Below are 25,474 nucleotides of genomic sequence, written 5' to 3' on the forward strand. Positions count from 1 at the left end.
AGTCAGAGTGATGTGATTGACAGTTGGAAGGAGGCCCTGAGGCAAGGAATACAGGCAGCCACTAAAAGCTGGAAAAGGCAAGAAAAGAGATTGTCTTCTAGGGCTTCCAGAAGGAATGCAGGGCTTCTCACACCTTGCTTTTATCCAACCGAGACCCATTTTTGACTTTTGATCTATAGAACTGTAAGATAATAAATTTGTCTTGTTTTAAGTCACTAAGTTTATAGCAATTTTTTAGGAAGCAATAAGAAGCAACTACAGTCATCATAGGTGGTCAGGAGCACTCCAGGAGGCATGAGAGGAGGTTTTTAAAGCCTCTACAATAAAGGCAACTTTGGGGGACACTCAGGGCAGTGCCTATTATGTTGCAAATTGGAGAGATTCTAGAGCTGTTATTGGGTGAGCAATTCAAAGTGGGCTGCTTTTCAAGTAATAAGCATAAATGGACCTAAGTAAAACATATGAACAAGAGATATGCTGTCTCCAAAATGCAAAAAGGCCTAAAGATGTTGGACTTGTTGAAATATCATGGTCAATAGTTGTTTCCTGACAGTGCCATGGATAGAGAGGCCTTAGACTGACCACAAAGTTCCCAGGAACATAACTGAGGTAGTAGCCTTGAGCTTTGTGTGGGGGCAATGGCACATGCCTTTGTGTGAGTCCCTTGGTTGAATTATTCCAAGTTTTGAATGAGTATAGCAAGTGAATCTCTTTGGAGGAAGAAGTCCTCAAGGTAATGTCATATCTGTGCTCCTGGAGAAAGTTGGATGTGGTTAAGATCTTTCTGACAAAGATTGTGGCCGATGGTAGGGCAGTTGAAGTACTCCATGGGTAACCAGTTAAAGATGTTTTCTGTCTCTTCCAAGGTGCAGGCAACTGAGATTGAGAGCCTGTTGAAACAGTTACTGAACAGAACATATTAGCCAAATCTATGATGTAAAGCATTCGCCAGTAAATACTTGGATAAAGTCAGTAATTTCACTCTGATTGGGTATGTGAGCTCTAATGTGTGGGACCATGTATTAATCTCTCCCTAACCACCATACACAGTTAGGTTAGGTGTCATGGCTGTTGAAGGCACATGTGCATTTAGAGAGTATGAAAGGTTTATTACTCAAATAATAAGGCCTTTTTTTTGAAAAAGCAGGACAAGTTCCCAAGCAAATCTGAAAAATGGCTTTCCAGAGCATGGAGGGATGTCTTGCTTGAGTTTTTATTGTGGGTAGAGGGATGGGATGAGCTGAGATGTCCTCCTCATTGGCCTGCCTTCTGTGGTTTGAAACTCCCAATAGAGCCAAGGGAGGGAGCATGGGGAGATTCTTAACAGCTTGTCCAGACGAGGCACAGAAGAGGGAGTGGGAGATAGGGCTTGAAACTTGTCCACAGTCAAACATCAAAAATAGACTCATACTTTCTGTTACATGTGAATAATGGGGGAGAAGCCAAGTTGGTAAGTAGAAGTACAGTGAACTACTATTTCAGTTAAGCCACTGAGGTCTTTTAGTGAAACAAAAAACGATTTGGATGTATTGCTTTAAATAATGAGAATGAACTTTTCTAAACTAGAAAGTGCAGAGGCTCTGGAATCAAAGGGACTTGTATTTAAATAGAAACTCTACCACTTCCTATGGGTGCAACCTTGACATATTATCTTAAGCTCAATTAACTTTTTTTTCTCACCTGTAAAGTGAGAGCGATAGCTATACCTTCAGTGGAAGCTTTAATGGAAGCTTCCATTACTTTAAACTGAGAAGAATTCCTGAATCTTTGCAAGGTTCTCAACCTATGTTTTCAGTTTATAAGACTGAATGAATGAGAAAGCAACCAAATCAAACAAAAATAGTTCAAAAGGTAAGCATTCAAATAAATATAAAATTATTGGAACAAAAACATGTTGCTATCATCGTGCTAATGTTATTCCATATTGTGTAATTTAACATTTTTAACCCATTGGTGTTTCTTAGGGTTCAAAGAGGAGGAAGAATCATACCAAGTTCTCAGTTGGTTTCTACTTGAAGATTATAACAAAGAATTTAAGAAATATTTGTATTTCTTTATTAAAGCAGCTTTGGCTGGCAGGTAATTTCTATTTATTATTTTAACAAAAGATTCAATGTTTTAGTGATATAAATTAATGGAGGATGTATGTATGTTTGGACTAAGGATATGACAAAGGGGTGTATGGATGGATGGATAGATGGATGAATGAGTGGATGGATGGATGATGGGATAGATTATGAGTAGACGGTTAGGTAACTAGGTATTTCTCACCAAATCGAGTACCATCACTGGAGATTCTTTCTTACTCTGTATTCTCCCTCTTCCTCTACCAGCAGGAATATATTTTGGTAGAAACCGGGAGTTGTTCTTTTTGGGACCTCCTTGCAATACTTCACTTAACAATCATCATCTGTAATCTCCCCGACACTAAAGCACAAGTCACTGCTGATAAGATAGTGAAGAGCCACCTTCGTCCACTTATTTTTCCTCCTTATCACAGTTATTCACTAATGAAGGGATGATTTGCGAAGACTGATTTTGTAGTACTTGAATAGCTGGCCATGGAAAGGCCTTTTAAAAAGCAATCAGACTCGCGCAGAATAACACATGAATCTAATTCCTTTTGCTTCATCTTGAATGGAAAGGAACATATAAGTCCTTAACCTTGGACATAAAGGTGGACAGACAGAATCCGTGTATATCTGGGTTAATCAGAATGGCCTAACCCCTTCTTTTTACCTTGAAAATTCTATTTGCTAGTCAATGTCCTGCTCAGACATGACTTTTCCCTAAAGCCTTCTTTCCTCACTCAGATCGGAAGATCCTAGTTCATCCTGTACAGGTCTGATCTGACCTGCTTATCTGAACCTTAGTCTGTATCATCTTCATTGTTAGCTACAGGTTTTAATTATATGTTTTGTCTCTTCTCCTCTAATTTAATATTTTGAGGACAGGTATATGTAACTGTGTTTTCTTGAATTTTTTTCTATTTATTAGCTAAATTTTAAATGTAATTATATGAACTATATTCTAGGAATTTTTACAGCATTACTGAAATTATCCAAAGTACTTGGCAACCACTCCTTTGTGACATGAAATCTTTAAAAGTAAAGAGCAGAGGATGATTTCAGCCAGTCACTTCCATTGTGTGATTTATAAAGCTGATCCTAAAGATCAGGTAGAGATTTGCATATTGCTAAGGAGTGCTTAGCTTATGGGCCTTCTCTCCCTGGGGTGTGATGCTGCAGTGGTGCACAATTACAGGTGTGCCAGGTATTGATTCTCTGGGTGCTTCATGCAGCTGGTAGACCCCTGACGTTTTGAGCCCTTGCACTTGTCACCTCCGGTGCCTAAAGTGCAGATGGGCATCCTCATCCATTTCTCCATATATTGTACAAAAAAACCAGGATCATGTTCTATACAGGCAGTGATGGGAAAGCACTGCAAGAAGTTAGTCCTGGAATAATCCAATAGGCAGAGTCTTAATTGTACGTCAGTAAACTTTGCCATTATCTTTTCTGTATGCCACAGCCTTTATTGAAGTGGAAAGGCTAATAGTATGCTTGAAAATCAGGCTTTTTTTCCCTCATTTCTTAATTGATGGGCATAGAAAGGTAGAATTCCTATTTTTAGCTGAGATTTAGAGTTCTAGTAAGATCAAAAAGTCCCTTGGGTGAGGTGATCTGTCAACTGCAGAATATAGCATGATTTTTAAAAATAGCCTATATGTCCATGTTTTTAAGACTGTGTCATCAAGTAACTTGCAGTTTGGCTGAGTAAACAAGACAATCACTCAGCAAGAGTCAGTATTTATGTGAAGGTCAAGAAGAGCATCATGGAATTTATCAAGTAGAAAGAGACCTGTGAGGCCTGCTGTGGTCGTAGAAGGCTCCCAGAGGAGAAGACCCAACAGTGGAAATTTGGTCTCAGTTAAGGTAAGTCAAGTGTGACCACGGATTTCAAGACTTGAGAGTTTAAAGATAAATTTTCTAATGAACCGGCATAAAGGGTGCTTGGGATTTGGATCAGAGAGGAGAGGGGAGGGGAAGAAGGAAACACTCTCAGGAGCAGAATATCTGCTGGCGTGATTGGGGAAAGCATACTAATGGACAATGGTGGAATAGGATGCTGCTGCTAGGTGTGGTCTTGCTTACCCAGGAAATCGTAGCCCAAGATTCTTGTACTGTGAAATTAACACCTCCAACAAATCTTTATCGTTGATTTTCTTTCTCTCAGAGACATATTTGAAAACTGTTTAAAATTGTTGGAACTACAGGGATTTCAGTGCAGTCATTTGCTAAAGAGAAATGATATCATGGACTCCTCAAAGAAAGAGTACTTCAGTCTGATATTTGTAGAAGCATTTGACTTGTGTTCTTTCCTGGTTGCTGAGAAGGTTGGGAAGCCATTTGTGTCCATTCTTCCCACCACATGTGGCAACATGGCCTTTGGGCTACCAACCCCCTGTCTTATGTGCCAATATTATGTTCCTTCCTGACTGACCGTATGGACTTCTGGGGCCAACTAAAGAATTTTCTGATGTTCTTTGATTTCTCTGTGGAGCAATAGCAAATTCACTCTATGTTTGGCAACATCATCAAAGAGCATTTCCCCAAAGGCTCTAGGCCAGTTTTGTCTCATCATCTAGAGAAAGCAGAGTTGTGGTTTCTTAATTCTGACTTTCCCTTTGATTTTGCTTGGCCTTTGCTTCCCAACACTGGGTGTTTTAGAAGCTTAATGGCCAAACCTGTTAAAGCAGTACCACAAGGAAGTAAAACCTTAGCTCTTAATAGGGGCTTCATGCAGAGGCCTTCATGCAGATGTGGCTGCCTCTGCCAGTGAGATCCCGGGAGTGGAGTAGGGTGAGGCAAGTGAGGCTCCTAGGGCACACTTTTTAATAAAGTACTCATTTGCAGGGTCATGCAAGTACAGTGATGGCACTAGTACAACCCTAAGATTGAGGACTTTCTTAAATGCTACTCCAGAGTCCTCTCGCCTTGCCCTAGTCCTGGCCCTGGCAGGATAAGCCTTTTAATAAGTTGATAATTTTCATTTGCATTTGTATGATCATATGGATGGTAAGTATGCAGTAAGCATCCGTCATATGCAAGAATTGTTAAGGAGGTGAGTTATTTACAATGAAACACACAACACTGTGAGACAGGCTGTAACCAAGGCGTGACTTCCTGGGACTGACTGCAGGCAGCATCTCCAGTATCTCCAGCCTGTAGAGCCCTGGTTCCTAACTCCACCTAGACCTCCTGATTTGGTTGATCTGGGGTCTGGCCTGGGCATTGTCAGTTGTAAAAGCTGCACAGTCATTTTGAATGCATAGACTCAGAAATACTGCTAGAAGTTTGCAAAGTGGAGGGAGCTGAGATTAGTTGGCTGCCTATTGCCCATCTGTACTGTGTTGCCATTTCATGGAATTTATCTTATATATATTGTCACCTAGAGGAAAGTATGATCATCTCCATTTTTGTAAATGAGAGACAGAGACACAGGTGGTGTAAGTGACTTTTCCATTTCAGAGTGAAGAAGAGCCCTGATTTGGCCTGGGCCTTCCAGGCACTGATGTGTCTACCTTTCCTCTAGTGACCTTACATTGAGTGAGCAGGAAGAGTTGGGGAATGATCCATGGGCTAGATGGGCTCTGAGTGGGTGGCAGGATTTTTTAGGAATGGAGCTGGGAGAGAAGGCATTTCAGGTGGGGAGAACAGGGAGTACCAAGTGTGGAGGTAGAGTGACATGACCATGACTCTGCATTCCCTGAGTGACTCTGGCTAGACAATGAAGTGGAAGATTCAATTGCACTAATATAACCAGGCCAGATTGCAGGAGGTTTTATCTAGCAGGGTGACTTAGGCCTTGCCCATAGGGCTGGGGAGGGAACTGTTAAGTAGGAGCATAATAGGAGTGAGAGTTGCAATGGCTGTTAGATAACAGAGGCTTTTTTCGAAACATTTTCTTCTCTGTATTTTCCAACTTCTATATAATGGTCTTAAGTTGCTTTTGTAATTATGAAAGGCTGTTTTAATGTGGTCCTTTGAGATAGTAACTCAGGCAATGTTATGCTAGATGGAATCAACCCAACAGGATGAGGGTTTAGAAGTTGTCAAGGGGCCGCAGAAGCCCAGAGAGAGTCAGAATCCTAAGAAATTTTGGAAGTAACAATTGGCAAAACAGTGTTAAATCCAAGATTGCAACATTAGGTCACAACCCTCCTTAAGAACTGCCTGGGGAATTTTAAATATAAGGTGCCCAGGTCTGGATTTGGGATTGGTCATTGTCACTCTTTTAAAAGTCTTCCCATGTGGTTATATTTTGCATTTATGTGGGTGAACCACTGAGGTAGGCAATGAACTACAAAGATCAGTGACAGAGTATCATGGAATATCAGAGCAAAGCACATGACGTGGCACATTGGATGTGGGTGGCCAGGTGCCTTCCCTATTCTACCTCCATTTCTTATGCCAGAGGACTTCTCCCAGCTTCCCCTCTCCAGCCTCTGGAATCCCACCTTCTTCTGCTGGATGCTGATCCCCACTGGAATTCTTCCTTACATTACCACCTCTGTTCTGGCTTTTGAAAACTCCCCATGTCTCCATGGACCCAAAATTTATAGAGGGTCTAGGATGCCTATGATCTTACAGTCAGTATTTCAAAAAAGAAAGATGTTCTCACCACCACAATGGGCATGAACACAATGTAAAGGATGCTCAGCTGTCCCTTGGGCTATGATAATAGTTTCAGGACAGTGAGCTTTAGGAGTGACAGGAAGGTGTGTTCAGTAAAGAGCCGACCTTCATTCCTTGGTTCTCCTGGCTTTCACGGACAAATTTGTACACCTCTTTTCCTTTCTTACCTCTCTCCAGGAATTTGAGAATTTCATTGCCAAGTCTGGAGACTCAGATTTTGTCCTTGTGGCCCTGGGCTCCATGGTGAGCATCTCTCAGTCTCAGGAGCTTCTCATGGAGATGAATGTGCTTTTGCTCATCTCCCTCGGGGTGATATGGAGGTGTAAGCCTTCTCATTGGCCCAAAGACATCAAATTGGCAGCAAATGTGAAAACTGTGGACTGGCTTTCTCAAGGTGACCTCTTGGGTAAGGACTACCAAGATCTGTGTCTCTCATCTTATTTACATGTCTTTAGGGCTCATCAGGGCTCTGACCTCTATTTCGGCAAGCCCATCATTATGAGAAGGAGCTGCTGACAGCTAAAAGCAAGTCTCCAGAGAATAGGAATGTAGCAGCCTGCTGGAGTTTTTGGGTAATCAGGCTACACTTCCAGTGAGATCAGATGCCAAAACAGCCCTCTCTCCTTTCTTTTTTATCGGAGGCCAGATTTCGACAGTCAATAAAGTCACATTGATTTACTGCCTTTGGTCTTGAACAAGGTCAGCCAAACACAGTCCAAAATAACCTGTGAATTCTGAGAACATCCCAGGATCACGTTGCCACTGTATTTAGTGTCTTCATGAGGACCTGTTCACCCATGTGCCTTTATGCACACAGACATACAGATAGATCCTCCTTATCTACTAAGGTATGAGCTTTCATACCTTAACAATATTGACACCAACAATGTCTTTAGGATGTGCCAAAATACCTGAGGCCAAGCTGAGCAACCTCATAGCCAATTATTTGGTCTATTGAGTCTCTGGTACCAGAGAGTCCCCTCATTCCCCAACAGGTTTGCTCCGTCCCTACTGATCTGAGAGTCTCTTCACTGTTGTAGCCAATGGATGGGTCAGAGACTCTTAACTAAGCTTGTGACTCAAAATCATCTGGGGAATTTAAGAAACACATTCTTGTTTCTACTTCTGCAAATATATTTCTCTAAGACTGGAGTAGAGCATATGAATCTCATTTGAAAGGAACACAAGGAGATTCTGATGCACATCCCAGTGGAGTGGCACAGGTTGAGATGAATTCTTCATTGTAAACAACCATTTTAGTTAGCTCTAAATGAGAGTGGGATGGAAACACTGGAACTGGAAATATTGAGGTGTAGGCTCTAGTCTCTGCTTTCAATGGTGTTCTCATATATTTGAGGAGACACACATATAGTATAGTTTTATGAGTGCCACATGAGTTGTGATGTCAATGAATGTGTCAGGAATTCAGAGAAGAGGGAAATTATTTTGCAAGTGAGAAAAGATTGCTCAAAAAAAAGAGAGAGACAGAGAAAGAGACACAGGGAAACACAAAGAGTAAACAGAGATGAGAGTAGGAAAGAAAGATACAAGGATGATGCAGAGAAGGATGGATGGATGGACGGAGGGATGGATGGAGATCTATGCTTTGCCTAGCATTATTCTCTACAGAATTCCCTGGGTTCTCAGTCTTAGCTGGGTTCTGTCTCTGGCAAGGAGTATCTGTAAAAAGGCAAGGCTTGGAATCCTGCATGTTAGAACATCTACCTTGAATGTGTCCCAAGCAGAATTATCTTTACAATGGTTCCAACACACTTTGAGAATCCATTGTCATTTTCTTTTTGCCCTTTATGATTTACTGGTATCCTGAAACTTTTCATCCTGAATGTCCTGCTGTCTTTCTCATTTGTAACAGCTCACCCTCACATCCATCTCTTTGTCATCCGTGGTAGGGTGAATAGTATCATGGAGGCCATCCAACATGGCGTACCCATGGTGAGGATTTCCTTCTTTGGAGACCAGCCTGAAAACCAGTTCCAAGTAGAAGCCAAAAAATTTGGTGTCTCTATCCAGTTAAAGCAAATCAAGGCTGAGACACTGTCTCTGAAGATGAAGCAAGTCATAGAAGACAAGAGGTATGTGGCTCTCTGGGCTTGTGGTCACATAGGCTGAATGAAGACATCAAGCATGAAGGGCACCACATGTGTCTTTTTTGCAATAAAAATGGAAAGTCCCAGGCTGTGCAATAATATGTGTGCAATGGTAAAAGCTGTCCTGTTTCCTCTGAGTGTAAGACTAGGCAATTTAGGTTAGATGCTGAAAAGAGTTGTCTTCTAATGGGTTATGAGGAATCCAAATTACTTACACAGGTTCTCTTTGAGAGGTCTTATATGTTCGGGTGGTTATAGGAGAATTTCAACTGAGTAGGAGGTTGCCTTTCCATCCCCAATATGCCACACTGTTCTCTACTTCAGGATCTTTGTCTGTGCTACTACCTAGAACACTTCTTCCCTTCTCTTCACAGGGCTGGTTCCTTAACACATTTGGGTCTCATCTCCAATGTCGCCTCCTCAGAGAGGCCATCTTTGTCTGATAGTCCTAACTAGACTTGTCTCTTGCCTACTTCACATTCACTGTTTCCTTCTTAACACTTCTCAGGATCCCTAATTACCCCAGTTCTTTAGGTTTTAATTTATCATCTGTCCCCAACACCAGAAAGTACAGGGTAAGCCCCCTAGGACAGCAGCATGTGTCTCTTGTTTTCCACGATGTTCCCAGTGTCTGGTACAGGGTCTGCCACAAAGTACGTCTGAAGGAATTTCTGTTAAGTGAGTCAACAAAAGAGACTTTTGGTGTCTTAATTAACTTCCTATCCAGCACAATGATCTCATGTGAAGAGAAAAATACATATATTTTTTGTTATAACTAAGAAGGACTGAATAACTTGGAGTTCAAGTGCACAATCCTGAATCAGACCTCAAGACCTAACATATTACCTTGCACATAGGAGTTCTGCAAGTAGTTCTTGTTAAATGACTGAAAAACAGCCCAAAACTTGTGATTCTAAGCCATAGAAAAGGTGTTAAACTCCAGGGGTCAGAAAACCCAGAAATTTCGTATATATTTGATATCTCATGTGTTGCAAATATTTACTTTTGCAAGAATGGGTTTGTAAGTTTCATTGGATTTTCAAGGACCTAGACCCAAAATGGCCATGAACCACTAGTCCCAAGGAGTCGTCATTTGGGCTGGGATGGTCCTCAGACATTGTGGATCAGGGTCAGCTTCATAACTTATGGGGTCCAATGTAATATGGAAGGTAGAGCCCTTGTTATAAAGTTTGAATATTTCAAAAAGGTGACAGCAGAGAGTTAAATCAAGCACAGGACTGCTCTAAGTGTGGGGCCCTGTGTAAATATGCAGGCTTCAGCCCATGGAGGGAGTGCCATTCAACATGATGCTCTGAAGGGCAGGAAAGTGTAGATATATCCTCCTGGGTGTAGTCTCCAGAGTCATATGTGTCACCTCACCAAGACACCAGCACAAAGTGATGTGCTATCTCTCTGTCAGTCTCCCTCTCTCTGTATAAATTACATCTTATATAATTTTCTATAGTATATTTAAGCCTCCTTCTTGTAGAGACCAGTCCTTAGAGACTTCGTCACTCTTTTATGGTTTAGCACTTTTAGCGCTAAGCATGGATCGTTGCATGTAGGCACTAGTTGGAACTTTTCAAGGGGACCCAGCTAGACAGTGGCAAGGCCAGGCCAATGACTCTTCCTTGAAAAGGAGCCTTTGTGCTTATGGTGGAAAGTGCCTGTGTGTAATACAAGGTCCCTAAGGCTTCTGAAACAACATGAGTTACATCCCACATCTGCCTCTGCCAACAGGTACAAATCTGCAGCAGTCGCTGCCAGCATCATCAGGAGATCCCACCCCCTCACCCACACCTGGTGATTGGTGGGCTGGACTGAACACATCCTCCAGACAAGGGGTGTGGGGCATCTCAAGCCCCATGCCTTCCAGCAGCTTGATGTCTTCTGTTCCTGTTGGTGGTCACCTTGGGCACTGTGTGGCTCTGTCGGAAGCTGCTGGGCATGGTGGCCAGGTGGCTGTGTGGGACCAGGAAGCTGAAGAAGGCCTGATGCCAAGAGAAGTCTTGAGGGCTGTATTTGGGAGGGGTGTGTCACCATTTCTTGGGAGCCTCCCACCAGTTCTAGCACTCCCTGTTCTCCACATCATACACACTTGCTAATTTTGCTATAAATTCCTACTCATTGGTTTCTCCCTGTGATCAGATTTCTCTTGTGGTCTTCTTTCTTTGCCAGTCAGCAAGGGCTGTTCTCTTATTCTGTCCCTGGGTCATTTGGACCAGTGACCCTCAGACTTAAAGTCTTGAAGCCACCTTCCTTATTACACACCTTTTCTAGTCACTGGGCCTGAACCATTCCAGCCTCTATGGCCAGTATCTTCCATGCCACTTTCCCTCTCTCCTGCCTCCACCACTGGTCATGGAATAACATCTAAGATGGGCACTTTGCTAATTCTTTCCTTTTCTGTTTGCTTCTCCTGCAAATACTTCTCAAAGCTCAGGAAGCATGTCCTGCACATGTGTCTTCTTGTTGGAACCACCCTTGCAGGACCATGTCTGGCTCCTGCCTTGGTTCCTGCAGAGAGTCCTTCCTTGCTGATCAGATGTGGAGCCTGCAGGGTGGTCATGGGCTGAAGTGGCTTTGGTCTCTGTGTTTCATAGCACTGAGCTGTCTTTCAATTTTCCCATTAAAAAAATAAAGTCATGAGAAAGAAGTTCATTTCTTTTCAAACTAAGTGGGCTTTTGTGCCCCTTGATAGTGAGTCTTTCTATATGTGACAGACTCTTGGGAATTGCATCCACTCGACAGTAACTGAAACCAGAAAAAAAGCGGCTGAACAGCTTAGGATTTCCTTCTCTTTCCTTTTTGTTTTTCTCATGTAAAAGAGATTTGTAGGTAGGCAGGCAGTCCAGGGCTGATGTAGTGGCTCCAAGATGTGTTCAATAGTGCAGATTTCTTGTTTGGTTGATCTGCCTTCCTCTGCAGGGGTATTTCATCCTCAAGGTCACCGTGGATTCTCAAGATGGTCTTTTTGTATCCAGCCAGCACCTGGAAATTTGGGCAAGACAAGGGAAAATTGGGTAAAGTGGATAAAGCAGGTCCCTGCCACCTGAGTCAGCCCTCATTAAAGAGATTTCCCAGACACTCCAGCCACCCAAAGACTCCACTTACATCTCATTCACCAGACCTGAGTCCCGTGACCACTTCTAGCTGCAGAAAACGTCTAAGAAATGTTCCCCATCTCCAGCTGGGGAGACATGTTAGAAATGTAAACAAAGGGCAATGAATAATAGGAGGAAACTAGAGCCTTGCCCGCATGTGGAGGGCAGGTGGGGGGGCTGAATTGATGTTTTGTTCCACCTGTGACCCTGTGACTCAGTGACCTCAGGAACAGTCTTACACCAACTGTAACTGCCTGTAGGTGGAAAACAGACCTTTCAGAGTGATGGACATGCAAAACAGGAACAGCAGTACTCTACCATGGTGAAGTGTGTTATACTTTCCTAGTTCTTTCATTTTGGTTCTGCCATTTAATGGGGTAGACGTGTCTAATCAGCCCAACCCAGAGAAGTAGGCACCAGCAGGGGCAACCACAGATGGAGAGGGAGCCATTGTGCAAATTAAGACGACAGCAAGAAAACCTGCTGCCTCCTCCAACCAAGGCACAGGGCTTGGGGAGTGGAGATGGGTTGGTTTGAGCCCACACTCATTCCTCTTGTAGGCACCTTTTTGGGATGAATAACCTGCACTACCACATAGTGCTCCTGGCTGGTGGACCCCTCCTACTCAGTGAGATTCCAAGCCCACCCATGCAGAGCACGGTTTGATGAGCTAGGAAATTCTCTTCTGATATTTTGTTTTAGGGACATTTGTTGTCCCTAAGACCTAGGGAGGCTCCTTTCTGCATTCCAGCCTTTAAATTAGTTAATCATTTATTTTTTAGAAGTATTCCAATGAAATATTCAGAACTTTAGACACATATATATCCAGAGTGGATTTTCTGTAATTTTCTTCAAATTTAATCTCACGATAACAATAAGTAATAATCAGATAACACCTGTACTAACGATTCTGTCCTCTGGGTTTCTTTTTTTGCTAATTAAAACTCCAAGATGAATTTTGAGAGATCCTCTTGTGTAGGGTAAATACAAAGAAAAGAAGCTTCCACAACAAGGGCTGTGGACACCTCCAGGTAACAGGGCCCCTTCCCTGTCTGTAGGTGAGATCCTAGAAAGGGTTGGTACCCAGTGACCACTCTTCCTTTCTGATTTATGGTATTGAGAAGCGAGCTTTGTCTGTCCTCTGTAGAAATTTTACAAATGAGCAAGCCTATAAATTATAACAGAAAAGAGAGTCAGACGTAAAGACCAAATAATAGTTTATTTCATTCCACTCCTTCGTCTTATTACAATTTCTCTCCTGGAATTTTATTGAGCTGGGCTTTTTGTTTCATATTCCTTTAGTGACTGTGTGCGAACTTCATGTTGTTTCAGACGAAAGATATTGTCATTGGAAATCAATTACCCACCGGTAAGCGAACGCATCAGCAGAGGGGCTTAAGTCAGTGGCCTTCAGCCTGGGCTCTCTGTGCCTTAATGTGTGCACGAAGACCTTTCCAGGGCTGCATGGCACAGAGCATCTGGAGGCAATAAGTCTCCACATGTGTGTACTCTAGTTTCCTAACACTGGTCTGCCTAACAATGTGCTACGTTTGGGTGGTAGAGTCTCTTTCCTGCCACACTTTTCACAATTTCCTGACTCTTATTTTACAAAAGAAATGCAAGGCTTTGCCCCCTGCCTATTCTCACTGTGGTGCATTGCCCCAGGGTGGAAAAACAGGGGTACCAATGGACAGTTTGAAATGTAATAACTGAGCAAGAACACTTTGTCATTAAAATGATTGGCAATTCTTTGTTTTTAACAAAAACCAGGAAAAAACTGTGACTTTCAGCTGTTAGACCATTAAAAGTAACTTGTGCTGATGGATTGCTATGAGATTTTTGGCATTGCGTTCTGGAAGTGTTCAGAGTTGAGGCACATCGTTTTCAAGATGGTCATAACAAATGTCCTATACTCATGCTACTTACTGATATGAATAATGTTTTCAGTGTTTACATAATTAAGAGCTATTGATATAAACCCATCCCATTCCAGAGGTAGATAATATTTAGCTATAGACGCAATAGTTAATTTTAAAAGCACTGAAAAACAGCCCCTTATCTCATTGAGAGATGCGTATTTTGTGTTAGATAATTATTAATCAAATTGGAATATGTTATGTTTCTTTTAGTAATTTAATTCAATTATTAAAAGTTAGAGTGATAACCTGGTGAACATATTCAACTCTTTGAGCCTTATTGATATCGGAAATAGAAATATTAATTTCAATTTCAATACATGTTTTTGCCACTTAAGGTTATAATAGAATGCTCAATACAATTCTTTCAAGCATAAGCATATATAAAGTAGAATTAAATTCTCTGGGGAAGGTGGAATAAAAATAATAATTCAAGGAGAAAATGGAATGATAGAAGGCTTCCAATTGACAATGAGGAGCTGACTTATCTATGTCAGGAAGGGACGATGGTAAGTATCAAACTGTGGAGACATTTACAAGCCACTGCATCAATTGACCAGAGTGACATAACTGTTTACTTTAAGACCACAACATTTACAATGCAGCGGAAATGACGTCCTACTCAATTATTTAACTTACGATGAGAAATTTTGGAAGTCAATTTAAAATGTATTCTTACTAAAGTCTTGTTAGACATAGTTGAGAAAAAAATTGAAAATCACAATTTTACTGTCATTGGCTTACACAAAAGGAGGGTTATTTTTCCTACATAAAAAGTAGATGGCAAGTAAGCAGCAACTGTCATTGTTTCAGTAGTTCTACAGGTCAAGAAGAATGTGTTTACAATTCTTGCCCATTAACTCATGGTTGTAAGATGGCTGCCCAGCTTCACATATCTAGTCCACGTTTCAAGGAGAACAAAAAGAGAAGGGGTGGTATGAGCTACATATGTCCCTTTGTTCAGGAGAGTAAAAGTTTTCACAGAATTGCATTCCCCCCTCCACCCAGCCAGGAGACTTCTGTCCTCAGTGCCCAGAATTGTGTCACCTGGCTCTTCAAGACTATAAGAGAACCTTGGAAAACCTTTGCATTAGCAGCTGGAGAGGACAAAGAGAGTTGGAAGTGAGTTTTGGATTAACCAACATGTAGTGTCTGAAGCAGAGGGCAAATGGCCAAAAAACCCCTCCACAGTACTTAACCTGGCAAAGTAGAATTTTCTGGATTTGGGTATTTTGTCCTGATCTATATTTATACACTAAAGCATCAATTTTAGTTTTGATATAAAATAAGAACTTTGTCTCTTGGTTATGGTCTCTGGCTGGGCCTGAGGAAGCACCTGGCCCAGAGTTGGTCTCAGTGACTTTCTAAGTGTGATGAGACCACAGGGAGGGGATGATCTCCACCATGGAGCCCCAGCCCTCGATTCCTGTGCAGCTGAGAAGGGAGAATGAAATTGTGACTGTTGATCCCAAGGACAGCACAGAGTGGACTGGGTGCTGTCCCTCAAGGGACTATTGTCAGAAACCACTGGGCACTAAGCCTTAAGTGGTATATGGCTGAAAGCCACTCAGTTTTGTGTTTTGTTGAAAATGTGCTTTGCAAATGGATTCTCTTTTCAATGAGCATGGCTCTGAAATCTTCTGTGCAAAAGACTTTGCCCTAGTGACCAGGGGGTAAATATCAACATCAAAATGTCCCCATATTTGCAGGAGAATGGGGGCTTTAGACTTATAAATAAGTGCTAGAATCAACCTGAACATTCATGCATATGGTTCCCTAGTTAAGCCTACCCTACTCTTTGCCAACTTCCTCCCCTTTGTCTGGCGTTAAGGTTTATAAAATGCTGGAGTAGGCATCAAGACGGAGGAAATGGAGTATGCCACAGGGACTTTTCTCATCCATGGCCCTCCATAAACTACATGTAAATCAACGCCATACACACTATGAAGATAATACAAAGAGCAAATAAAGCCCACTTCTTCCCATAAGTAGAAAATTCATCATCAGATTTTAGCAGAGTTATTTCTTGAACTCCTGCTACAAAGCTTCATGGAGATCTAATGAGTCCAGAAAAATATTCCAGAAAAACGAAAGGGCCACAGAGGGCCCCAAAATGAGCCAAGACATAGCCTAGCAAAAGAAAATCTATACTACTATATACTACTATATGAAAATTCCGAAAAAGAGTCCTGGTAGATCAAAGCTTTGACAACAGGAAAGGGACCAGAAAACATGAGGGAAACAAGGTAACTGTATTGAAAAGCCTACATTGCTGAGGGAGACAAGGGTGAAAGGGAAGAAGGGAGGCACTCTTTGGATATTGATGATGAAAAAAGAAATGAGAACCAGGGATAAAGTTGGGTAATTGTGGCACAACAGGAAACTAGAAAGTAAGACAATGGAAACCTCTAAGCCCATCGCCAAACACAAAAGCCAGACATTAATGAGACTGTCATTGTAGATTATTTCTGTACAATTCTGCATATCTGTGGATATCTACATCTGTATATACACATCTGGATGTGTATATCATTCACTATGTTGTGAATGGGAACATGAATGAAAGAGTGATTCTTTTTACCTCATTGTGGTTTTGGTTTTGATTTACACTTCCCAGATGATTAGTGATATGGAGTACATTTTCATGTATCCATTGGCCATCTCTATGCCTTCTTTGGAAAAATGTCTCTTCAGATCCTCTGCCCATTTTTTAATTGGATTATTTGGTTTTTGCTCTTGAGTAGTATGAATTCTTTACATATTTTGCATATTAACCCCTTAACAGATATACGATTTGCAACTATGTTCTCCCATTTGGTCGGTGCCCTTTTTATTTTGTTGGTGGCTTCCTTTACTGTGCAGACGCTTTTGAGTTGATGCAGTCCCACCTGATTATTTTTGCATTTGTTGCCTTTGCTTTTGGTGTCTTGTCCAAAAAATCATCACCAGGACTAATTTCAAGGAAGTTAGTACCTAGGTTTTCTTCTAGGAGTTTTAAGTTTTCATGTCTTAAGTCCAAGTCTTTTCTCTGCCTGTTTTAGAGTTGCACTGAAAAACTTTTCTAAAGCCGGTCTTGTGTTGAGGATAGAAAAGGCAAAGATGATTTCTGGGGTTTGCACGCCATCACCTTCCCAGGGCTGGCGTTGCAAGGGGGCAGAATTATAAGATGTTCTCACCTTGTCCCTAAGGAGACTGTGGAAGACCCCCAATCCCATTTTATGATGCTTTTTCAGAATTGTAGTTTCAGCTTCAGAGGTTCAGTACTCTGGGTAAATACCTGGACTTCCAGAGCTGGGACTCTAGCTCCTCTTCATGAATAAATTATCTCCTTAAGAAGCCCTCAGCCTTTGTATCCTGCAACTTTGCTGTATTTGTTAATTATTTCTAATAGTTTTTTGGTGGATTCTTCAGAGTTTTCTATGTATAGAATGATGTCATCTGCAAATAGTGACAGTTTTACTTCTTCTTTTCTTATTTGGGTCCTCTTTATTTCTTTGTCTTGCCTAATTACTCTGGCTAGGACTTCCAATGTTGAATAAGAGTTGTGAGAGTGGGCATCCTTGCCTGCTCCTATTTTTAGAGGAATAGCTTTTAATTTTCCACCGTTGAGTATGATATTGGCTGTGGGTTTGTCATATACGGCCTTTATTATGCTGAGGTACTTTGCTTCTACACTGATTTTATTGACAGTTTTTATCACAAACGGATGTCAAATGTTGTCAAATTCTTTCTCTATGTCTATTGAGATGATCATGTGATTTTCATTCTTCATTTTGTTAGTGTGGTATATCTCGTTGACTGACTTGTGGATGTTGAACCATCCCTGCATCCCTGGAATAAATTCCACTTGATCCTGGTGTATTATTCTTTTTACATACTGTTACATTTGATTTGCTAATGACTTGTTGAGGATATTTGCATTTATGTTTATCAGTGATATTGGCAAGTATTTTCCTTTTTGGGTTGCCCTTATCTGGTTTTGGCATCAGGGTAATGTTGGCCTTGTAAAATGAGTAAGGAAGCAGCTCATCCTCTTCAATTTTTAGAGAGAGTTTGAGAGGATAGGTATTAAACCTTCTTTGCATGTTTGGTAGAATTCATTAGAGAAGTCATCTGATCCTGAGCTGTCGTTTTTGAGAGGGTTTTGGTTACTATTTCAGTCTCTTTACTTGTGATTGGTCTTTTCAGATTTTCTATTTCTTCTTGATTCAGTTTTATGAAGTTGTATGATTCTAAGAATTTATCTATTTCTTCTATGTTTATCCAAGTTCTTGGCATTTAGCTTTCCATAGTATTCTCTTACAATCCTTTGTATTTAGGTGCTATCTATTGTAATTTATCCTCTTTGGTTTCTGATTTTATTTATTTGAGCCTTCTCTCTTTTTTTCATAGTGAGTTTGGCTAAGAGTTTGTCAGTTTGGTTTATCTTCTCAAAGAACCAACTCTTAGTTTCATTGATCTTTTCTATTGTTTTTTAGTCTCTGTTTCATTTATTTCTGCTCTGATTTTTATCATTTCCTTACTTCTGCTGATTTGGGGGCTTTGTTCTTCTTTTTCTAGTTTATTTGGGCACATTCAGTTGCATTTTGATACACTAACAAGGAACTAGCAGAAAGAGAAATCAAGAATATAATCCCATTTACAATTGCAGCAAAGAGAATAAAATACCGAGGAATAAATTTAACCAAGTAGCTGATAGACCTACACACTGAAAACTATAAGACAATATTGAAAGAAACTGTAGAAGACATAAAGAAATGGAATGATATTCTATGCTCATGTATTAGAGGAATAAACATAGTTAAAATCTGCATATTGCCTAAAACAATCTACAGATTTAATGCAATCTCAATCAGAACCCCAAAGACATTTTTCATTGAAACAGAACAAAGAATCCTAAAATTTATATGAAACAACAAAAAGTCAAAACAGCCAAAGCAATCCTGAGAAAAATGAACAAAGCTGGAGGTGTCACACTCTCTGGTTTCAAAATATACTAAAAGCTATAGTAATCAAAACATGTGGTATTGGCAGGAAAACAGACACATAGGTAAACAGAATGGAATTGAGAGCCCAGAAATAAACCTACATATCTATGGATCCTAGTCTTCAACAAAGGAGCCAAGAACACAAAATGGAGAAAGGAAAGTCTCTTCAATAAATGGTGTTGGGAAATCTGAACAGCCACATGCAAAAGAATGAAAGTAGACCTTTATCTTACATCACACACAAAAATTAACTCTAAGTGGGTTAAAGACTTGATTGTAAGACCTGAAACCATAAAATGCCTAGAAGCTAACATAGGCAGTACATTCTTTGACACTTGTCTTAGCAGTATCATTTTGAATACCATGTCTCCTCAGGCAAAGGAAAGAGTAGAAAAAAAAAAATGGGACCACATCAAACTAAAAAGCTCCTAATGTCAAAGGAAACCATCAACAAAACAAAAAGACCACCTGCCAACTGCAAGAAAATACTTGCAAATCATATATCTGTCAGGGAATTAGTTTCAAAAATATAAAGAACTTATACAACTCAACAACAAGAAAATGAACAACCCAATCAAAAAATGTGAGAGGATTTGAACAGACAGTTTTCCAAAGATGTACAAATGGCCAACAGGCATATAGAAAGATTTTTAACATCAGTAATTATCAAGGAAACACAAATGAAAACTTCTTCTCATACACTTCAGAATGGCTGTAATTAACAAGACAAGAAATACCAAGTGTTGGAAAGGATGTGGAGAAAACAGAATCCTCATCACTGCTGATGGGAATGCACACTGGTGCAGCCAGTATGGAAAACAGTATGGAGATTCCTCAAAAAGTTAAATTAGGAAATACCATATGTTCCAGATATTTCACTTCTGGGTATGTATGCAAAGAGCAGGAAACACTAATTGGATAAAATATATGCACCCCTATGTTCATTGCAGCATTAACTCACAATAGTCAAGATTTGGAAGCAACTCAACTGCCCATCAATGGATGAATGGATAAAGAAGATGTGGTATATTTATACAATGGAATACTACTCAGCCATAAAAAAGACAAAATCATGCCATTTGCAACAACATGGAGGGACCTTGAGGATATTACACTAAGCAAATTGTCAGGCAGTAAAATTTTGACAAATACTGTATCATTTTACTGGTATGTGAAAGATAGCCAAATAAAAAACACAAAGATAAAGAGAACAGATTGGTGGTTTCTAGGAGTGGGATCAGGGTGGAATGGGTAAAGGGACACATATATACAGTGACAGATGGAAACTAGACTTTTGGTGGTGAACAAGATGCAGCCAAAACAGAAATCGAAACACAAAGAAATTTATCTAATTTTATAAACCAATGTGACCTCAATAAAATAATAAAAACTAAAAAAAATAAAACATAAAAGAGGCCCTCAGAGATATAAAGCAGGAATGGTAGGTCGGTTTCCCTTGGGGCTTTGGTTCCAGAGAGTAGAAACAAAGTACTCCCAGGGAGTAGACACTATTTCCAGGGAGTAGTGTCCCTTGAGTTTGGGACACTAGAAGAGATTTAAAGCAGGTCCCTAGGGAAATGGGGCATGGAGATGGCAATGTGAGGTAATTAGAACGGTTCAACTGGAGGCTGGCTACTATAAGTTTGGGAAGGGTCCATAAACTGAGATAGGTCGAGTCACTTTGAGGTGGAGCTGCCATCCACGTGATTTCCTAAGGTCTCTACATTCCTGATTCCGAGCATTTTCTATGCAGAGAGTGTCGTGATTACCTGGACAGAGAGGGGTTAAGGATCAGCTCACTAACCCCTCCTTCCCACTGCCCATGGGCAGGAGGGTGAGGGCAGAATGGCCAATGGAGAGGAGCCTAGGGAGGAGCGGAAGAAGAGGAGGAGGGGACGGAGAGAAGAGAGACAGGTGTGATCCGTCCCCTCTCTTCCCCCAAGCTCCCAGCCAGTGCCAATCCTTTACCGCCTGTGAACCAGGTGTCTAGGGCCCACACGGGTCCCTTTCCCTGGAGTAGGCCACCGGGCTCCATCACAGGAGCGAGCATGGCGAGGCTGCAGGCATTGCTTCTCATCTGCTCCCTTCTGCCTGGGCTCCTGCTCTCAGAGGCAGGCAAAATCCTGACTCTGTCCTTGGTGGGTGAGTGCTTGGTCAAATAATCCAGAGACAGGAGTGTCCCAGGCACCCGTGACAGGGATTAGGCAAACAGCCGTAGGTCAGAGAGTCATTGCATGTGGTTTTCCAGACTGGGAGGGTTTGTTTCCCTGGCTGGAGGATGAAGGGTGGGTGTTGTTTGTGGAGGCAGAGATGGGCTTCTTCCACCACTGAGGTGGAGAAGATAGTTCTGGAAAAACAGAAATACTCTCCTCTCTCTTCTTGCTCAGGACCTTCTCCCTATAAGCAGGGCTGGGACCAGAAGTTTAAGATTCAGCCCAGTGCAGGAGACCCAGGCCACCTCCTCCAGGCTGCCGCTTGGCCATTCAGAGTTTCCTTCTAACCTTCTAGGGGTGCGGGCAGTTGCCAGTATGGACTGTGGTTAGTGTTTTCAGACCCTTGGAGGCTGCAGGGGAAAGCTGCTCCTGGGGCAGCAGCACTAATTTTCTGAGCTGCATAGGAGCCAAGGCGGAGCAGGGAAGATATTCCAATGACAGTTAGGAGGGTGGACTGGTTTCATCAGGGGGAAACCTGGAGAACTGACCAGGGCTGAAGAGTGGACTCTGCACATTCATGTTTCTCCTGGCCCCCTCTTTCTTTCACCTGTGCTGCTGGAAGTGTTTGAAGGACTCGTGGAACCATTAATTCTGCATTTTTGTGGCCTCAGTTTTATTCCTTTACTTTTGCACCAAATGTAATAGAAAATGAATGAAAAAATATATCATGATGAAGTGTTCATCATAGTATGGAATTTCCCAGAGCTTTATTTCAACCCACAGTGGGCTGTCTTAGATCCCTGTTAGGTCACTGAGAATCAGGGGATCTTAAAGATGGAAGGAACCATAAATTATCTAATGCAGCTCCCACTATGTTTTCTTCAGCAGGAAACTAAGGGTTGGTGAAGTGAGGTGCATTTTCAAGATCACACCAGAGCTCCCTAATCGCTTGAACACCATGAATTTACTCAGTGTTTCTTAGCTCAAGACCATCCTTTCCACAGCTCTCACTCTCACCACTTTTCAGTGGGAAGTAGTAATAATCACTCTTTAAGAAACCCTGTAACACCATTAGAAATTTTTTCTTTATCCTGTCTAATTGGTAACAATGATGAAGCAAAAGAGCTTGTTCACCTCTTGAAAGCATGCTGTTCTCCTGCCTCCGATTCTGAGAGGGAGCTGGTGTGGTTTGTGAGGTGATGGAAGCCTCTTCTCTGTCCCAGAATGCACTGGGGCTCATCAAGACCCTCCATGATGGGATGCATGTGGGGTCATACCCTCTTCCTGGCTCCCAGGTCTAATATTGATTAAAAACTGGTTATGAGATGTGGGACATTTGTACTTTATACCTCCCCTGGTACTTCAGAATATGCAAGTCTGGGTGTGAAAAACTACACACCATTTCTGTAGCACCCCACTCCCCATACCCCTGTCTCCAAACTCTTGGCGTTTGCCATTAACTTTTCTCCTGATCTGACTTTCTCTGCTGCTGAGATCCTTAGATTCAAGCAAAGGCCCCATGCTGGAGCAGGATTCAAGAGACGACATTAGTGTGATAGACTTGTACCTCCCCTGGCTATCAAGCTTCTCTTTAATTATGATCCCAGCATTGTCCCAGGGTGGGTGATATCTCAGTCTTCATGCATATAGGATGATGCAAGCCCACTCCACGGGCCCCCCAAGTATCCAGAATATCTTAGTTTGAAGTTCTGCACAATTGAGGCCAAGCTGAGAAAAGTTCTGCCAAAAACATTTGAATCTCAAGGATTTGAGGTCTAAGTAGTGGCTCCATGTCCTTCTGCTCCAATGACTGCTTCTTGGACTCACATTCAAGCTCCCATATTTCTTGCTCCTACGCTTTCATAAATTCCCAAAGAGAAGGACTCAAAAATAGCTGTGATTGATTGTCCTTTAGGATCCTTCACACTCATGCACAGCACTGTGCCCAAATTTCCTCCAGAGCAGTTATTTCTTCAGGACATGATGTCCCATATTGCCCCAGCTAAAATACAGCATGCACCTTGGGATCAGGAACTCCTTAAGGCCTGAACACCAAGAAGCTCATCACATTGACATGGAGACCAGAGTCACCAGAGGGGACCTTGGATGGAGGTTTGCCACAGGTCAAGGATGAGGACCAGCAGGGTCTGGGGGAGTGGGCTAGGGTGTACACAGATTGATAGGGAGAGAATGACTGATGAAGTTTATCTTTCTCTACTCACCATCAACTTTCTATTTCCCAACCCCTCCTGTCCTGGATTTACCACCCTATCAACCTCAGAACCTCTGTTGTCATCATTACAAAAATGAAGTTGTGCATTGTTCCTAGGTGGAAGCCATCATCTACTAATGGATCGAGTGTCTCAGATTCTTCAAGATCATGGTCATAATGTCACTGTGCTTCTTCAGAGAGCAAATTTATTGCTAGCAGGTATCTTTTCTCTCTAATTCTTGATTTCTTCTACTCCAGGCAAAGAACAACAAGGCTTTTTGCATAGAAAGGTTTTTCAAATAGTTTTTAAAATCTATTTGGTTGAAAGAATGAAAAAAGTGTGTCCCTGAATGCATGTGTGTTTCTGTAATGTGCTGGAATACTTATGGACTCTATCAACCAGGACTCCACACTCTGTGGTCCCGTATTTTCCTCCCTTACTTGGGCTTCTACTCCATCCAAGCAATCCTCAGCACCTTTTTACGGATTATTTGGTAAATACTTCCTTATAACATGCCTGGAAATATGATAAACAGATGTATTCAGCCATAAATAAAGTTCCTAGTAGGTAAGGATCCCTTTTCTTTTTCTTTAGCATAGATTAAGTTCTCCTCTTTGATATCTGAAAGTTAAGCAAGCTTTCTCAGTGAGTTCCTTATTTATGCAGCTAAGATCAGAATCTATCACTGAGATGGTGGTGTTTTCCTGAAAAGTCAGTGACTGCCCATGAGTTTGGGCACAGCGATTTAGAGATTCCCAACTGAGTCATTGAATCCCAAGAAGTTTAGCTAAAATGGGCTCATAAATCTTATCAACTTTTCTCTGCTGAGGGACAAGGGAATGGCAGGTCAGAGAACTGAATTGCTTAACTCAAGGTCACAGGCAGGCTAATAACAGTGTTGCGTGGATTTAGGACTTTAAGCTCTGGATTGCTCAATCTGTAGTGTTTCTTAGGCTTTGATTTTTCAAAAGAAGAATCCAACATTAAGCTGCATTTTTGGGAACCCACATTTTGAGAAATTATAAAACTTGAAGGTGACTCCAGACTTTGTTATTGCACAGATTACTTCAAAACAATTTTTTTTTGTGAAAAATTCATTTTATTTTTTATTGTGGTAAAATATCCATGACATAAAATTGACCATTTTGTTCATTTTTGTGCACAGTTTAGTGATTTTAGGTACATTCACATTGCTGTGCAACCATCACATCACCGCCACCCATCTCCAGAAATTTTTCATCATTACAAACTGGAACTCTGTACCTTGTGAACAATAACTCCCCATTACCCGCTGCCCCCAGGCCCTGATAACCACTATTCTACTTTATTTCTCTAACAATTTGCCTATTCTCGATACCTCATACAAGCAGAATCAGCCAAAATTTGTCCTTTTCTGTCTAGCTTATTTCACTTAGCCATAATGTCTTATTTCACTTAGCACATAATGTCTTTGGGTTCATCCAGGTTGCAGCTTGTATCAGAATTGTTTCCTTTTTAAGGATGAATAACATTCCATTGTATGTATATACTACATTTTATTTATCCATTCATCTGTCAGTGGACATTTGGTTGTTTCCCCCTTTTGGATATTGTGAATAATGATGCTATGAACACCAGTGTACAATATCTGCCTGAGTCCCTACTTAAAACCATTTTAATCACCTTCTAGTTTAGGTTCTGTATTCTTCACTAAACATCGTATACATACGTATCCTTTAGCACCTGCCTTCACAGCAGATCTGATTAAATAGCTGCAGTGTATTAACTTTTGGTGTAATTATTTCAACCTGAAAAATTGTAACTAAATTTAATTAAAGCATTAAATTAAAATTTTGGATTGAACCATAGTTTTGGTAGCTCCCATGTACTCTGAGAAACTACTGAAAGCTACAGACCTTCTATCCCTTTAACAAACATCTGTACGTCAAAATCTATAAACAACTCAGGGAGTTCCTGGAGCCCTTTTGTTTTATCCTCAAGTTCCAGGCTTAAGTGTCTATAGTTTCTTTCACTATTCCCCTTTCATAGGCATTTCTGAGGCTTTGAAACAGCATATACGTCCTTCACTTCAGCTGTATAGCATGGCTAATGTCTGCAAATAAGGAAAACACATGATTGGGTTATTTTTTCTGACCTGATGCCAATTTCAGTGTGTTGAAATATTTGAACCATTCATTAACTCCTGGTTTGGACACACTTCCCCATCTCATTTATTCATTTACAGCTTCAATAAATAAATTACATCACGGCACTGAGGTAGCAAAGGTCTCTAATACTCGCTTGTACTAGTGCTC

At 41.3% G+C, this 25,474-nt stretch overlaps 1 protein-coding gene and 1 pseudogene across 2 annotated transcripts in view; both read left to right on the forward strand.

The window, feature by feature from the left end:
* The first annotated feature begins 1,808 nt into the window (after positions 1-1,808).
* Positions 1,809-4,842, forward strand: LOC103545489 (UDP-glucuronosyltransferase 3A1-like; annotated as a pseudogene).
* Positions 4,843-20,686: 15,844 nt separating this feature from the next.
* Positions 20,687-25,474, forward strand: part of LOC103545445 (UDP-glucuronosyltransferase 3A1-like) — a 28,462-nt gene continuing 23,674 nt past the window's right edge. Inside the window, exons 1-2 of one of the 2 annotated variants that reach the window (XM_008512102.2) lie at positions 20,687-20,956; positions 23,297-23,398. In XM_008512102.2, coding sequence (XP_008510324.2) covers positions 20,863-20,956; positions 23,297-23,398 — 196 coding nt within the window. In that variant the 5' untranslated portion in view covers positions 20,687-20,862. The remainder of the gene's footprint in view (positions 20,957-23,296; positions 23,399-25,474) is intronic. The other variant, XM_070587022.1, reaches the window with a different exon arrangement.

Source organism: Equus przewalskii, chromosome 20 (assembly GCF_037783145.1).
Source record: "Equus przewalskii isolate Varuska chromosome 20, EquPr2, whole genome shotgun sequence".
NCBI classification, from domain to species: Eukaryota; Metazoa; Chordata; class Mammalia; order Perissodactyla; family Equidae; genus Equus; species Equus przewalskii.